Genomic DNA, 17,825 nt, shown 5'->3' with positions numbered 1-17,825 from the left:
CTGGAAAGGACTTCCGCACTTAAATACCACATGAGTCAGATTAGACTGCCAGTCACTAGCCCCTCAGACACGCAGCCATCGGAGCCAATAGCCCTACTTGGCAGCCTCACCATGAGAAACAAAATAATCTAACGCTTTGCCTTTCCTGTGCCTTCATCTGCGCTCACTGGAAATGTCCTGATGGACCCCCTTTTGTACTGAGGATGGCCTGGGAAAACAAGCAAAGACACAAAAAAGTCCATGGGCCGGTGAGCATTGGATCCCACTATGCAATCCCCCTTTCTCTTTCTCCCTCCATACTCCCTCCCCCCCCCCCCCCCCACCACCAGCACCAGTCATTGCTCCCTCCCTTTCCCTCCACAGTGTGTGTGACAGTCATGTGAACAAGGCCACGCACATTCCTTCATGCATGAGCCCGTAATTGCTGTAAGGATTCCGACCGGCGAGGGGGGGCGGATCAAGTGCATTTAATCGGGAGGGCCGGGGCCCTTCAGCGTGAAGACTCAGCATTGTTCCTCTGCACCACAACAAGTCAGATTATCAGTGGCTTGTTGATGCTACTTATGATTAGGCTGAACGGAGGTTACATGGAACGAGCCCCAAATGAGGCTGCAAAGTTTAAAGTTTAAAAACACCAAAACGCGTTATTGACTGCTGCAATGTCCAAATCACAAGGGGCTCCATTTCAATTTTCAATCAGTAGAAGGCGTTTGAGAAACCTCTTAAAACAATGAATTCTGGTGTTGTGCAAATCCCCGGACTAAAAATCAAGTTACATGTTGGAGAGAAGCGTTCACTTTTACCACACGGAACATTTTCTAAAAATCAGCACCTCATATTCCACTGCCAAGTTGCTTTTTCGAGCGTTGTAAACCACTTCCAACCTGGCGTCCCTATTTTGGCCATTTTTCGAATTGTCAGACATTTTCAAAAGTAGTGAAAATAACAAATCTACAAGCTTTTAACGTAACATGTGAGCTTATAGATTGTCTATTTTTGCCATTTATGAAATGGGGTTTAAGTGCTTGAAGCATATTCTTTTAAACAAATCCGTTTCCTTGTGTATATCACAACTAGCACATCACAAACAATCATCACATTCAGCCAAATACAATTATTTTGTGTCAATGTTATGCAGCCCAGAACAGTAAGATTACAAGTGGCCTGTTGACACGGCTCATGATTGGACAGAATCCCACTGACAGAGCCTGGAAAGAAATAGTTGTGACAGCTGGAAAGGGGAGCTTCTTTGAAAGAGCCAATGCCACTGGGAATAAACAGTGTCCATATGATCTGGCTTTCTGCCTGGCCACTTATGGCTCCGGGAGGTAGGTTTTGGGCCAGTTTAACTCCAGTGACGATGTCAGTGAGTGCACTCAGGGAGCCAGAGCGCTCTTCTGGGGAGCACTGTAATGAGTAGTTAGATTCAGCATGGAGTGGTTGAAAGAGAGAGCAAAGAAAGAAACAAAATAAAAGGACAACCCATGAAGGACCAAAAGGGAAAAGTTTAACTCCTACCTACAATCTGCTTCCAAACCCACGTGCTGAAAAACATATACCATGATACATGGGACTACTGCCTAAAGTTCAGTTTACAGACCAGAGAAAAAAGGAGACCAGAAATAGATAAAAAACCAGCAGATGTCGTTGGACTGTCTCTCATTCTCTCTCTCTCTCGCCTGGCTAGTTTGGATTTCTGCGCTATAAGGAGGAGGAGGAGAGGGGGTGGAAGAGGAGAAGAATCTTGTTCTGTTTTGTTTTCTGCCCCCGTGATCCAATAAGCCTGCACGCCACGTGACAACACTAAAGGATGTTGCCCCTCACCCCCCCCCCCACCTCCCTCTCTCTTCCCATCTCCCCCATCGTGCACTAAATTTTTTATCACATTCAGGCAGTAAGGCAGGGACGAGCTACGCTACCCCCCCCTGAGCTGCCCCCCACCCCCACCACACACCTCGTTTCCAACTCCGAACGATGAGCAAAACAATGTGGAGCCGCGCTAGGGTTCAGAGGTCTCTTCCTGGTCCCCGGGTCCCCCGCCCTCCAAGCCTCCCTTAGATTAGCTCACATGGTTTGAATCAATGCTGCCTCTGGAGCTGTCTGGCTGGCTGGTACAATAAATGGTTCTCTTGAAAGTTGCTTCACCCAAATGTCTGCGTTGAAAAGGGCCTGACTTGGGCTACAGTGACATGACCTTTTGGGGGGGGAAAGAAAAGAAAAAGGACGCCGACTGCATGCGTGACATGTCCCTGTCTGTGATTTATATGCAGCTTTGCACCAAAGGAATTTTTCTGGTCTTGTCTGACTTGGGAGAGAGAAAGTGCCTTCAAAAATGTTTTAGAGCAGAGGCTACTGTGCAAATAAATGAAGAAAAAAAGTTGCGTGCGCATTTGTTTGTTGATACTGCCAAACATTAGTAATTCCTGCTTGGGTTTCCCCTTTGTCGTGTGTTTTCTATGGTCCTGAGATGGGGAGGAAATTAGCCCTTAAGAGCCTGTGGAGATTCCTGGCTTTTGCTCTCCCTGAGCTGTGAAAGACAACAGAGCCATCTCGACTATAAAGGCATGGCATGCTTTGTGCTGACTAGCCCCTTTGAGGTGAAGAATGGTAAAGAGCCCTCAATGATACTTTGTTGTTGCAATAAAACTATCTCTCAGGGCAGCAGATATAGTGTCAATTCAGTGAACAAAAACAGTCAGGATATTTCTCTTGGCCGGCTTTGGTTACTTAACCCAAGACAAACAACTACTAGACAAAACAGATGGCTGGGTTTTGACGAAGAAAGCGCTGTTCATATTCTACCAAGAGTAGGCGTCACAATTGAACAGATATTGCTATTCTATTTTTACGCATTCACACCTATTTGACAGACAGTAATGTAATAAGAAAATATATATTTAATCAATTATATCTGACTTCTAACCCCATGACACATAATTGTAAAATCTGACAGTCCATGTTTTAACGGAGCCAGTGTAAGTCATAAATCAATAACTAAAGAATGTCTAGAATGACTAGTGAGTGACTGCCAATAAAGCGGACATTTTTTGATATAAATATAGAGAGAAATAGACAGATAAATAAATATGTTGGACTGTGAGCGTGTGTGCAGCAGTTGGATCTAGGCTATCCAGATTACCACAGGAATCCAGGGATAACGCCAGCAGGAAAGTTTGATCTTATTAACGTTGGCATGGCTTGCAAAAAAAAATGTTGTTTATTAAGTGCATATTTAACGTGGCCTAGATCAGATCACAGAAAGCTCAAGTTTGCGCTGAAGGTTTCGTTGAAAAAGATACATGTTGATCGTAAAGAAGAAAGCGAGGGGGAGAGAGAGAGGAAAAGTGGGTCAACTATAATGCAGCTATGAAGCTGCATGATGTTGATAATACACAGTGCTGTTGGGTGGCATTTCGGCACACTTTCTACAATGAACAAACGATTCTAATAACATAGTAATAACCGTTGCACGATTGTAGACAGTCACTAAATATTGTCTTGTTTAATTTTTTTTTCTTTTCAATCGTGGACAATTAAAACCACAATCCCCCAAAAGGGCAGAAACATAGTAGTGAGGTGGGACAAGAGGTGTGTTTTTGTGTGTGAACTGAACTTAACCAATGTTGCCACATTTTGCGAGAGAAAGAAGCAACCAGGTTTATGAAAACAAGCCCAAAAGAAGCCACATGAACACTTTAAACACCCATTATGTCTAATCTACAAGCTCACAACACGTCACCGCATACATCTGCTATTTTCAAAGAAAAATATATTTTTTTAAAGTGAAAATTGTGGAATATTTTCCAAATCCACACAAATCTTGTATGGGGGGGTGGGTCTATGGCACAACATATTTTCAGAAGGCGGGGGGGGGGGGTCTGCGGACAAATACATATTAATTTGGGGGTCCCTTGCCATTAAAATGTTTGAGAGAACCACTGGTTTTAAACAACATTAAGAAACCAGCCCAAATAAGCAACTTACACTTTAGAAAAAAGCCCAAAAAAACCCACCAACCACCAATATTTACAAGCGACTTCGCAGAAAAACAAGCCCACAAAGTCGCTTCTGATACGCGGACATGGCAACACTGGTGAAAACGCCACCTACAGTGATTGGAGCCGTTCCAGTGCTGGTTCCTGATGGACGTGCTGTAGGGATGCGGCGCTCCGCCGGGCACCAGTCCGCCTTTCTCCGGGATCAGGCATCCTCGGCTCTGGTTGTAGTAATCCATCATCAGGAACGGGTTCGGGCTGGGGTTCAGTCCCACCACGTCCACACTCTCATACATCATACGGGGGGGGATTATTATCAAATAGGAGGAATAATCTTAAAAAATGTGAGCACCAGCAGCCCTGGGGGTTTCAGATCGCCACCGGTAGAGGTAGAACGGCGGGTGATAAACGGGGGAAACTGCATTAAATAGGGGAGAAAAGTCATAAATCCACACAAAAATGAGTCATTCATTCGAAGGTTCTGTGTTCTTCTTTTTTTCCGTTGCGTTGCATGGGAAAAACTGGCCGTGCTACACAGAACTGAGTGTCTGAAATGTATGTCCTAATCAGCCGCGATCAATTTGAAAACATAATTCAAGAAAATGGTCAACATGATGTCCTATTAAAGTAGACTGTCGCTTGGGGTGTGAAGAATGGTTAGATCGGGGAAAAAAATCCCGATCCCGAATAACTTCAGCACCAAAATATCAGCCCAAATTCGGCCTGGCTAAAATATTAGACAGCAACATCTGAGCTCGCATCCAAAAAAAATTAAATGAAAATTAAATCCAATGAAAAAAAATCGTTAATCTCCAGGTCCACGGCATTACTAACACTACAAAAAAATGTGTGTGTGGACGATCGAGGCGACAGCCCCGAGACCACAGACAGAGAGAGGTTCCGTGGAGTTGCAGCAGGGTGTCCTCTGGGATGTGACCGATTGTCCCGTATGAGCTCGCCTCGGGTGGACCAGATCTGTTAGATCTGTCTGTCCACGGATCCACTTCTTGTTTCCCTATAACAACACTGGCACTGGTCTTTTCCCTTTGATAATAATAGATCCGGGGTTCACATGAAACATTCATTCAGCGCGTTTTGTTTATATTTTTGGGGCTGTGCACACAGATCCTTTCCCACACATTAAATCGTGCGGCTGTGGTGTGTGTGTTGTGTTGTGCTGTGCAGAATGTGACAAGGCACAGCAGCTGGGAAGCATTGGCTCCGCCCCGCCGGGCCGTTCTCTTTCATCAGTGTTGCCAGGTTTTGAGAGAGAAACAAGCAACGAGGTCTAGGAAAACAAGCCCAAAAGAAGCAACTGTGGGACACATGAACACTTTGTTTGAACCTATATATAGGCTACATCAGCTATTTGAAAAAGCAGATCTACAAGCTCACAACGTTTGTTATTTTCAAAAACTATGTAAAATGTGGAATATTAGGGGGGGGGATAACATTCTAACAAGTTAACACAAATGCTCCCTGGCACAATTTTTTTTCATGAAAATATTGGTGAACCACTGGTTTAAATAATAATTAAAACAATTGGAAACAAGCCTAAATAAGCAACGACACTTTAGAAATAAGCCCAAAAAGCCGCAACCAACAATATTTACAAGCAACTTCACAGAAAAACAAGCCCAAAATCGCTTATAATAAGCGGACATGGCAACGCTGTCTTTCATGCGTAGCTCCGCCCGCGTTTAACCCCTTCAGAGACATCACCCCCAAAAACACAGAGGAGAGCCCGTCGCATTCCCTCATAGTGAGGTGCGGGGGACTTTAAATAGGAAACGTATCGAAGGACACAATTAAGTTATATAAGCAGCAGAGAGTAATGAGTCTTTCATATCTTTGCAGCAGAGTTCATGAGCATAATTGAGTGCCTTCAAGCAGACTGACACTCGTTCTTGAGAATTCAATCTCTCACTCTTTTATTTTGGGGCTCCTCCTTCCCAACTAATGCGACCTTGCTCGAACGCTCGCACCAAAACACAGTCGCCCTGGGGCAAATCCGGCGGTATTCACCGGGTATTCCTAAACGTAACCTCCGTAAACTATGCCTAAAAACCTAACTTTATTCCTAAAAGTAACCTCAGTATAACGGTGCCAAAACCTAACCTTATTCCTAAACTTAACCTCAGTAAAACTATGCCTAACCCTAAACTTATTTCTAACCTTATCCTCAGTAAAACAAATACAAGAACCACTGGTCCGCGAAAAAAAAATGGGGGCGAGCGTGATTTGGGACGAGTCTTCCGGTTACCCCTTGTTTCCCCTGCTCTCATCGTCGCCTATACCCTCCCTAGTTTCGCTCCCCCAGACCACTGTCTCGCTAATTTGCCTAATGCTATGCGGCTGAACTTTTCCTGAACCCCATGGAAAGTAGGCAGCCTCACCTCCAAATGACCCACACGGTGACTCCAACTTGCTGTTCTACCTCTCTCATCGTACACCGTTCAAGGTTTCCCACCTTGTACTACAACCCAATAAAACACAATCACAGTTTTCAACAAGTCCTGCAAACCTCACTGCCCCATGCCATTGCCATGCCACAGACAGTAAGGAAAGTTGCAAAGTCAACAAGTAATGATAGGTCTAAGTGAGACATAACTTTTACCCCCCCCCCCCCCTGCATCAGTCACAGTGCAGTTAGTTTCACTGCTTCCCTGAATGGCATATTGCAGTGGTTTTCAACCATTTTCATATCAAGACCCAAGACAGAATATTTTGTTATCGTTGGATACGATTTTGTCCACAATTCCATGCCGTATTGATGTGGTACCATAGAAGAGATAACAGGCAAACATTGATAAAAATAACACTTATTTAATTAAAGGGATACTTCACTTTCACATAAAATAAACATTTAAAAAATATATTAAAAATAAATGAAAAAAGTAATGGAAAAATCACGGCCCCCTCACGCATTAGAGTGTCCTACTAATGTGTGAGGGGGCCTTTATTTTGCCATAACTTCTTTAATTTTTTTTAAATATATTTCTTTAATGTTTATTTTATGTGAAAGTGAAGTATCCCTTTAAGTAATGCAGATGTTTAACAATAATTTAACTCTTGAGAGTGTACAATTAGTGTAATTTTACACTCTCAAGAGTTAAAGATCTATAAGGGTCCATTTGGTTACCAACTCTCCATCATTTAGCTAGGGACCACCTGGTTCCCGGACCAATGGTTGAGAACCACTGGCATATTGCATCAACTCCTTATTAATGCAGGCAATTACTCCCTCCACCTATCCTCTCTGTGACATTCCATGCAACATTGTTGCAACTCGTTCAGCAGGCACACAGCTGTGTGTGTCATGCACCAGTCAGTGCCAAAGCTATCATACTGTAATTTACATACCTAGCCTGAATATTACATTCCCATGACAGGTGATTCAGAAAACAATAGAACAATAATTATAGCAATACACACAATGTCATTATATGTATTTGTAGGTTAATATAGATTTATGTTGCAAAGTTAGTGACACTGCGGCCTTAAACGGTGTCTCGCCGGCCGCCCCCACCTGACTTCACAAGTGGTACATTACACTTACAGTGACCTGCAGGGCCTGCCCTACACCTGAGCCGCAGGTCACGGCTGGGTCGGAGCAGCAAGGTGTCAGGAGGTGGGATTATCTGTAATGAAGCCCAGCAAGGGGTTGAGGGGGCCTGGCCTACGCTGTCCCTGCAACCTCTCCTTTGACTGTGACACATTATTGAATGCAGACCCCTGTGTGTTTACTCTGCCTGATAAGGAGAACCCAGAGTGGAGCCCCCCCCCCCCCCACACCAGCCTGCACTGATAGCATAGCCACACATTCCTTGACAGGATTAGCCCACTGAGTAATGGCTGTCAGAAAATGCTAATTTTCCGAGGCTCTGTTTTCTTCTCCAGGGGGGCGGGGGGGGGGGGGGGGGGCATTCATTCTCTCAGTTAGCCTGTGATTACACAGTCAGAGTCTGAGAGATAGCGGAGTATTGATCACTGTTTATTACAACAAAGGGGGAGGGTGAAAATAGCTAAATAAGCAAATAGAATTATTCTCATTTATTTATTTATTTATTCATTCATTTACTTACTTATGTATTTATTTATTTACAATTAATTCAGGACACTTTTTTTGTGTGAGAGAGAGGAAAGGAAACAGGGTGGAGTGGGTGTGAAAGAGAGAGGAAGGCAGAGGGTGTTGCTGAGGGAGCTGGCGTGGTGCCAGGTGGTGCCCAGTCATATCTGTGCCCGCCAGTTGAATGAGCCAAGTTTGCAACGGCGGCCTTATTTTGACATGCGGAGGTGTGGGAGAGAAGCTTGTCATACTCACACAAACACAAACACAAACACACACACACAGTATGTCGACATACACACGCACTTAATGTGAGTCAATTGGAGCCAGGCATAGCCAGTTAGAGGTTAAGTGAAAGTGCCCAGTGGCTTCTGGCACATGTCAGAATGGCTGTGTGACGACACAATAGAGAAACAGAAAAAGAGTGCGTGCGTGAGCGCGCGTGTGTGAGAGAGAGAGCCCAGACAGCCAGTTGCAGCCTCAATAAGCACTCCTCCTGAGCAACACAGGAACGTACTGTGGTAGATAGGATACCCAGAGAGAGAGATGTGTCACTATGGCATAGCGCTCCAAAGGCATGATGCAAAAAAACCTGGAGAACCAATGGAAAGGCTTGATTGAAGCAGAATTCAGACATTGATACCCTAACAGAGCTTGCAGGTTATGTAAGAGCAAATAGTAAAGCGATATAATGATGGGTAAACATAAACATAGTGTCCTGATTGGTGGGGAACATTGGAATAGCGAACGGATGGGGATAGACTGGTGGAGAAGGAGGTGGGGTGATGAAGAAAAAGACGAGAGAGAGAGAGAGAGAGAGAGAGAGAGAAAGAGAGAGAGAGAGAGAGAGTTTTAAGAGAGAATTCAAAGAGGTTTATGAGAGTGGGTGGAGAGGAGATTGCAGGCTGGACCTTGAGGGTGTCAAACTATTTTTACTGCCTCCTCTCTTCTCTCTTCTCTGCCCCAATCGGGGGCGTTAGGAAGCAGTTAAAAAAAAAAATCCTTCGCCCTTCCTCCCCCCAAGGAGATGAGCTGACAGGTTAGAACAAACAATAGGTCATTATGTCATTTGGCTTATTGCGTGTGATAAAAGAGGTTGAAAAGGGGCTCCCTTGGCAAACGCACAACCCCAAGCTCAACTCCACTGGCGATTGAGAGCTCAGTCAAGATGAAGCAGCAGAAGAGTTTTTTGTTTAGTTTTTTTCTACCACTTACTGTATGCCCTATGCTTTGTCATACAGTGGATAGCGGAAATAGCTGATCTACAAGCTCACAATGCGTCGTGATGCTACATGTTGTGAGCTTGTAGATCTGCTATTTTTACTTCTTTTAAATATATATATATAACATTTAAAAAAAGTTAAACGTTTGGAAAGGATTCTGGAAAGAATCCATCAACATCTGCAATCAGCTGTCCCTCGACTCTTGTATCATGCTTTTTTTCCCGGGTCTCCCTAGCTATGGTCACTTCCTGTGTAATGTGTTTGACACAGGGGGGGTCTTTATTGGAGTGTTCTTCATTATTTGGTGCGTTTTCGAACAAAACCTGAACACAATCAAATTCTGTGAAAGTCACAGAGACGTTAGTCAAACTCTGACCAGGTATCAGTGACCAGGTCTAAACTGGATAAAGGCTAAAGCAAACAAAGGCGAGACTGGCCTTATCACTTCGGACAACACTTCACGTGGGTGAAGATATCGCCTGACCAGATAAGACCAGACATCTTTGAGTCAGGGCAGTCCGGGAACTCATTTTGGAATCCCTGTCCACCATAATGGTTAGTGCAATGTTCCAAACTGGGGTTTGAGGGCCTGCCAAGAGGCCCTTGAGAAGGTCCCATGAGGCTCCTTGGCAAAATGAACAATTCATTTAGTGATTTCAACTTACTTATGTGTTCAGCACGACTATTTTGATGACTTTCATTTCCCTAAACAATCAGCTCCAAACCTAGTGTATAGATTCTACGTAGAATCATATTAGGCAACAACAATCTTTTCGTAGAAGTCTGTGGGACAAAACGTATCAAATGTGGGCATATCCTAATGCATGAAGGCTATCTCTGTAGGATCTTTGGCATGAAAAGGATTGGGAACTATAACACAGTCCTCTCTTGACCTCGCTCACCGCACCCAATCTTACCCCCATTCCCCGTTCTCATGCACAAGTGCCAGCAGATGGCTAATGCCCGGACGATAAAAGAAATTGAGACGAGCCTCCATCTTTCCTAAATCTTACCCGGCATCCTAATAAGGCGGGACAGTGGGGGGAGAGAGAGAGACAGAGAGGAGAGAGAGAGAGCAAGAGAGGAGAGAGAGAGAGAGAGAGAGAGAGAGAGAGAGAGAGAGAGAGAGGAGAGGAGAGAGAGAGAGAGACAGAGAGAGAGAGAGAGAGAGAGAGAGGACAGCTTTAAGGAGATGAAATGTGTTCTAATTTGAGAGGGAGAGAGAGAGACAGAGAGGCAGAGTGATTGTGTGTGTCTCTGTCAAGCTGTGTCAAGTGGGAGAGAGAGGAAAGCATGTCGATGACAGCATTAGCCCACAACTGGTAGCTCAGCATCCTAATCCCCACACACACACGTGCACACAGACACACACATTGCTGTCATGGACTGACTCCGCTGCCAACTTCCTCTTCCTCATGAGTGTTTTGTGTGTGTATGTGTGTGTGCGCACATGTGTGTATGTGTAACACAGCTTATCACACTGTTCCCCCGCCACCATCCATTTGTGTGTGTGTGTGTGTGTGTGTGTGTGTGTGTGTGTGTGTGTGTGTGTGTGGTGTGTGTGTGTGTGTGTGTGTGTGTGTGTGTGTGTGTGTTTACACAGCTGGGTTTGTGCCGCTCGTACAGTCAAGCCTAGCAGCTGTGCTCTCTCTGTCTGACAGTGAGCTGATGTGTAAAGAAGGACCTTGCCCTCTGAGCAGGCTATCGATGGACACCACCGCACTGCTTTCACGTCCCTACTATGGGATCTATCAGACACACACACACCCCTTCTCTCCCTTTAACACACACACACACACACACATACCGACATTCTGTCCCTTTCTGACACACACAGAGACATACACTGAGCACATCCTGAGCCACAGTTCATCTGTTCTATAGATCCCAGCATTAGAGGCTCACTCTCTCCAATGTGTGTCTGCGTGCATGTCTCTTGCAAAGGTTGTGTGTGCGCGAGTGTGTGTGTGTGTGTGTGTGTGCGTGCGTGCGTGCGTGCGTGCGTGCGTGCGTGCGTGCGTGCGTGCGTACGTGTGTGGGAGATCTTTGTGAACGCTCTCCCTGTGTCATTACCCCTTTAATGTCCCCTTCCGACAGCAGATTCCGGCGTTTATGTACAGGCCCATATCTGCCCATAAAGCCTTTTATTGTTTGGCCTGGCTCTATGGTGGCCGTAACCTGGTTTTCCCCATTTTTTATGGGAGGGGGCGGGGGGGAGGGCATCGCTATATCACTGGCAGCGAAGAGGACAAAGACGGCCGCCATCGGTGTTTACCAAAGTATGGGCTGCTCGTAAATCCATCACAACCGGCGGCATTCTGGAAATACCTCAGTAAGGGAGGAGGTGGGGCGGGGCAGGGGGCTGACGGAGAGAGGGAGAGACAAAGAAAGAAGGTGGGCAGAGGTAGAGAGGCCAAGAGGAAATGAGAGAGTTAGAAAAGATAGAGATGAAGAGAAAAGAGAAGGAAAGACATAGATGTGAGAAGAAGAGAAGGTTGGAAAGAAGAGAGGTGAGAGATGGAGAGAAATATAGGGAGAGATTAAGAACGAAGGGAGAGGGTAAAGTGAGACAGTGAGAAGAAGACAGAAGAGAGAGAGAGAGTGCAGGGCATGGCCTATTGGATGTCTTGTAATTGCCGACGCTCAACGACCTCCAGTTAGACAGCCCATCTCAGCCAATGATCATTAGGTTTATGTTCCTTTACCCCTGAGTCCATCATTCAGCAAATCAAGAGAAAAAGGCTATGGATGTTGCCCTGGAGGAAGGAGATTTCAATATAGCTCAGCCAAGACTAGAATGGCCTCCCATTAGCTGTCAGGGACAGAGAGGAGCTAGTGCACACAAATGGACAGAGCGCCGATTTTTATCCAGCAAGAAAGGAAAGATCCCAGAATGATAAATGAAGAGAGGGTGAGGAGGGGGGAGGCAGACACTGGAAGAGCTAAAACATGAACTAACAAACAAACAACAGAGTGAAGGAGCTATGGAAAGAGCTAAAGTTAAGATAAGGGAGAATATGTCTAGAAGCACACCTCTAGTGATTGGGGGGGGGGGGGGGGTTGCATGCTAGCCAAGGAGAAGGATGATTACATCATGACGCAGGAAAACACAGGGGCAGAGAGGAAGGAGAGGAAGGAAGAGAGGTAGGCAGGGGCTGGCAAGAGCTAACGGCCCAGTGGGACCTCGTCGACATAAATTACAACTGGATCTCCAAATTTGTAAGGCCGTGTGCACGACACAACCCTGGGTGTTCATTTGAAAGTGTGAAAATGTGACTCTCTCAACTGCGGTCTAGTCTAGCCCTCGCTAGTCTCACGTAGTCAGACGATCAGAGATCTCAGGGATACCTCTGTTGATAGCTAAATTCAATGTAGTGGGTAGAACAGTGGCGAGAATGGCCACTAACTAAACCTATGCCTACTGCTTTGGAAACCAATACTGTCACCGTTTCTATATTTGAAGGACCACCCTAAAGACTTTGAATTGGTTCTCCAATGCAGATATTTTGTTCCCGGACAGTTTTAGCCACTACATTGAATTTGGATGTCACCAGACGTATCAGTAGGCGTAGATCTCCGATCGTCTGGCTATCTGAGACTATAACCTTCGCTGACTCACCACAGTGAGAGAGGGAGTGGGAGAGGAAAGGGTGAGAGACAAAGAAATAAAGAGAGAGAGAGGGAGAGAGAGAGAGAGAGAGAGAGAGTGGGAAAATGACAGAGCCAGGGAGAAGGGAAGAAGGGAAAAAAATGGCATACACCTGTTCATCAAAACAGACTTCCGGGCTTTGATTTGTCCTGTGTCTTGGGCTGGTGCCCGCTATTTCATCTGGCTCTAACAGAGATCTTACGGCACTACTGTCTGGTGTGTCAAGGTTTAAAAAGCAGCTTTCTTTTTTGCTCACTAACACCCCCCCCAATCCTCCTCTTCGTCTCACCTCTCTCTCTCTCATTCAAGTTTGAAGTATCATCGAGGGCCGACTTCCCGTTCCCCATTGAGAAGTGTGATGCTAGTAGTGGCCTGAACGGGAGGGGGTTATGCTGGTTCGTTTTAAGTGGATTTTACTCAGTCTTGTACCCAGCCAAAAGCATTATGACGCCTTGGGAAGTGACCTCCACTTGAGCCACCCCCCCGCCAAACACAGGCGCCAGGCAGGGCACATCAATTGTTGCCCCTAACACAAAGACCAAGTGTGAGCCAACATGGATCGCGTCCAGGGGCTGGATAATGGCGATGCGGGTGGGATGACCAGTCGACGGTTCTCTGGACAGAACCTCACCTGCACGTTTGTGCGTACACGTATGTGTACAGTACACATGATGTGTGACAGAGGAAAATACCTAGCCTCCTTGCATACACAAAGTGGTGTAATGGTGATTATGTTTTTCAGCTGTACGGTATTTTAATGACAGCACGTGCACGCACGCGACTGCATTACCGTGCCGTACCTGCGTGTGAGCGTGAAAAAATACTGGCCACACGCCGTGCAGTGTCCCGTGCAGCGACCAAAACACCACTGCATACACACCCTATCAGCATCGGCCTCCCAGACCGCAAGCGTCTGCGGCTCCATCGCAGCCCAAGTTGCTATGTTTTATTGCACCCTGTGTGTTTGTGTATACTGCCCCCCCCCCCCCCCCCCCCCCCCGAACACTAATATGAGGTGGTGAAATGTGCCGAGCCAGTGGGAACGCGGATGAAACATCTGAAATCCCCCTGCTTAGCCAGCAGGTTGGGAGAACAAAGGGCCTCCCCTCCAGAGAGCAACAGCTTGCTGGGGACAGGGCCATGACAAATGCCTGCGCTGCCCCACACTGCTTTCTATCTGGTGCTGGGTGGAGATGGTGGTGGGGTTGGGGGGGGGCTCTCATTCTAACCTGGTGGAGGAGGAGAAGGAAGGGCTAATGGAATGGACGACTCCACCACGTTAAATGGAGGAGCAAAGGGGAGTGATGGGGGAGGCTGGGGTGCCATCAGCATTTCAAAAGGTTGGTGCGCGGGGAATGTAGATCGCCAGGCAACACACCATCTCTCTCTCTCTCTCTGATAGCAACCTACAATCTTCTCCCTGTGTATAAGTGTAGCGGGGTGGGACGTTGAGAAGAGAATGTCTTCACCCCACCATTGTCACCACACACACACACACACACACACACACACACACACACACACACACACACACACACACACACACACACACACACACACACACACACACACACACACACACACACACACACACACACACACACACACACACACACACACACACACACACACACACACACACACACCCACCCCTCTCTCTCTCCCTCTCCCCTTCGCCCTGAAAGAGAGGAGTTAATTGGATGAGAGGGGGCCCTTTTAGCCCACAACTCCCAGAGGTGCACGTGGGTCAACTTCAACTGGAGAGCCGGAGATACAACCCTGACAGTGAAAAGTGCGCTATCAGGGGACAGATTTTCATTGAGCTGTGTCTGTTTTTTTTTTCTCCTTCTTCTCCCTTTTCCCCCCTTTTTTTTTGCAGCCTCACACAATAAAGAGGACATTGAAAGGTCCCCACGGTGCACCCACAGGCGTCGGGGGGTGGGGGTGGGGGGATGGGACAGCCTCGTCCTTTGTGGTAAAGTGGACAAAACCCAGAGAAAAGAAACAAATGTATATCAAGCTTGGAATTTTCGTTACCTTAGCCTTTACGTCCCAACTGTGGCACAAAGACAGTATGTATGTCACTTTAGGAGGGGCCCTTAAACCCCCCCCCCCCTCCCCCACACACACACACACACACACACACACACACACACACACACACACACACACACACACACACACACACACACACACACACACACACACACACACACACACACACACACACACACACACACACACACACACACACAAAGAAACTCACGAGGCCTGTTACATGGTCTGCTTTCCAATGGCATCTCTATGAATCTGCCCTGTACTCACAGATAAGCTACTGTACTGCGTGTCACATATAAAAGTCACACTTTATACAGTATATTTACCATCTCAATGACACGGCTCTCATTCACTCGGAAGACTCAGTATAAATGGAATGACACTGGCAAATAAAACTGTCATTCATTTAGTCACAAGAAGATGAGCAACTCAATAAAGCAATCATAAGGAGAAGAGGAAAGAGAGCTGTATGAGAACAGTTCATCCATTCCATTTCACAGCAAATCAAACAAACAAGTTCCCAGGAAATTCTCTTTTTCCTCTTTCACTAACACTCTGACTGGCAACGTAATTCAGGACTATTTTCAGCACATCAACCTCTGGCAAAACTTTAACTTTTTTCACCCAAAAGCCTATAGAAAGGCTGTGTGTGTGTGTGTGTGTGTGTGTGTGTGTGTGTGTGGGGGGGGGGGGATCCTGGCGTAAAGCACAGCAGTCACTATGGCTACCCGAACCATCTGTGTTGCGAAGGCGCGGTGAGAGGAGTGTCTCAATAGTGGGTAAATAGTGCATTACAAAAAAAGTGAATGGCCCAGAAGGGAAGATCATTAGCCGGCCCAGACCCCACCATTCTCTGTGTGATGCCAAGGGGAGGTTTTGATACATGAAGAAAGAGGCCTGATAATATTTAACCAGCAGAGATCTATCATCAATCTGGGCTCCCTCCCCTCTCTCTCTCCTCTCACTACTGGCTCTGGCCCATTGTCATTTGTACCCCTGCTCCCTTTCACTCTTTATTCAATATTTCGGGCCTATTGTTCCACCTTACATGCCCCCTCTGAACTACATTACTTTTCCCACTCGCTGGTGAAAGGGAAGGGGCAGCACAGAAAAAAAACATAATATGTTATGGTGTCAACGGCAACAAAACGTCAGTCGGCCGTGGCCAAAAGGAGAGAAAAAAAATAGTCAGTTTTTCTTTTTTTTGCATTGCGTTCTCCATGCAGCAAGCAACTGAGACACGCACACACAGTCACAATGTCCCCTCACACTCTTTTTCTCTTTCACTCTTTACACACACACACACACACACACACACACACACACACACACACACACACACACACACACACACACACACACACACACACACACACACACACACACACACACACACACACACACACACACACACACACACACACACACACACACACACACACACTCTCTCACAGACGGAGCCCCACCCATGATGACCCCGTGGGCTTTACTGGGCTCTTTGAATGAAAAAGAGAAGTCATTTATCCGACTCATCCTCGCTGCACCTCACAGCACCTTTTAAAAACACTCTTTATTCCCCCACTAAGGCTATAGCTGCATCTGGCTGACAGCATGATGAAGAGCCTTGTTCTCCCTCTCCTCTCCTTCTCTCTCTTTCTTATTCTCTCACTCTGCCTTTTCTATCTCTCTGGAGCATCCCTTCTCTTCCCATCCTAAGCGCCACCAATCCTCACCGGGAAGCAAAAGGCTAAGCCTCATTGACGATCTAGGAAAGTGTGTGAGTGTGTGTGTGTGTGTGTGTGTGTGTGTGTGTGTGTGTGTGTGTGTGTGTGTGTGTGTGTGTGTGTGTGTGTGTGTGTGTGTGTTTACTTCTATCCATGTGCATCAGTGTTTGCATGTTTATATACATCTAGGTGCTGGGCGGAGGATAATGTGCAAAAAAAAGCACATGACGTTCACAGATGATGATGATGCGACTAATGCGTGCTAATGTGGGGAGGTGAGAATAGGAGTGCGAGGGGCCGCTGGGAGGCCTGGCAGCTCATCAGGAGCCAACAAAGACGTCCTTCCATCTCTCCCTCTCTCCCACACTACAGTATCTCTCTATCCTTTCCCGTGCCCGCTACTCTTCATTACTTCGAAGAAACATCTACATTCTCTGTCCTTTTTCCTCATCCCACGTTTCCAGCTCTCATTATTTCCCTCCATTTCTCACTCTCTCTCTAGGTAGGCATGGTTGGCATGCTGCCAGTCTTTGCCCACCCCCTTAGGGCCCCCTGGTTGTGTCTGGCCAGCTGGATAGCCTTACATCATCTGCTGTGATCCTCAAACCCCCCCCCGCTCGTCTGTTCACAGTAATTCACAATGGCCGGAGATATGCCCCAATGGTTAGCGCAAGGGTAGGTTTTGCTAACAACAATGGGGAAATGCCATGCTGTACTACACTATGCTAAGCTACAGCAACACAGGGAATGAATAACACTGAGGCTTGTACTGAAGCCATTATGCTTAAAACACTGAGGGATTGCATCAAAGCAGGACAACGTCAATTCAGTTTATGATCACAGATGTCTAAAGTAGTTACAGAGGATTGTTTGTACTGATTACATGATGAGGGAAGTTTCACTTATCGAACAGGTTCCTGAGATGTCCGGCTAGACAGCGTGGGCAGAAGGAAAACACTTGAACGACAAGTGCTGTGTAATGGGCAATTTGTCTTTCTGAGGTCAGTGTGTGGTGTGAGAGAGAAAGAAAGAGAGAGAGAGAGAGTGTGTCTGCGTGTGTGTGCGTGCGTCACGGTGCGTGTGTGTGTGTGTGTGTGTGTGTGTGTG

The 17,825-nt window shown here is 46.5% G+C and overlaps 1 protein-coding gene across 6 annotated transcripts in view; it reads right to left on the bottom strand.

The window, feature by feature from the left end:
• The window catches only part of raraa (retinoic acid receptor, alpha a), a 205,194-nt gene that overhangs the window by 47,819 nt on the left and 139,550 nt on the right, over positions 1 to 17,825 (bottom strand). For 4 of the 6 annotated variants that reach the window (XM_080455504.1, XM_080455507.1, XM_080455505.1 and 1 more), the window contains exon 1: positions 4,111 to 5,166. The exons of the other annotated variants lie outside the window; for them this stretch is intronic. In XM_080455504.1, the coding sequence (XP_080311630.1) occupies positions 4,111 to 4,294 (184 nt within the window). In that variant the 5' untranslated portion in view covers positions 4,295 to 5,166. Of the gene's footprint in view, positions 1 to 4,110; positions 5,167 to 17,825 lie in introns of those variants that run through there. 6 annotated transcript variants of the gene reach the window in all.

The sequence above is a fragment of the Gymnoscopelus braueri genome, assembly GCF_963280865.1.
Source record: "Gymnoscopelus braueri genome assembly, chromosome: 17".
Lineage (NCBI taxonomy): Eukaryota > Metazoa > Chordata > Actinopteri > Myctophiformes > Myctophidae > Gymnoscopelus > Gymnoscopelus braueri.
The sequence above is the reverse complement of the archived record's forward strand: the minus strand, read 5'-3'. Positions and strand labels throughout refer to the sequence as shown.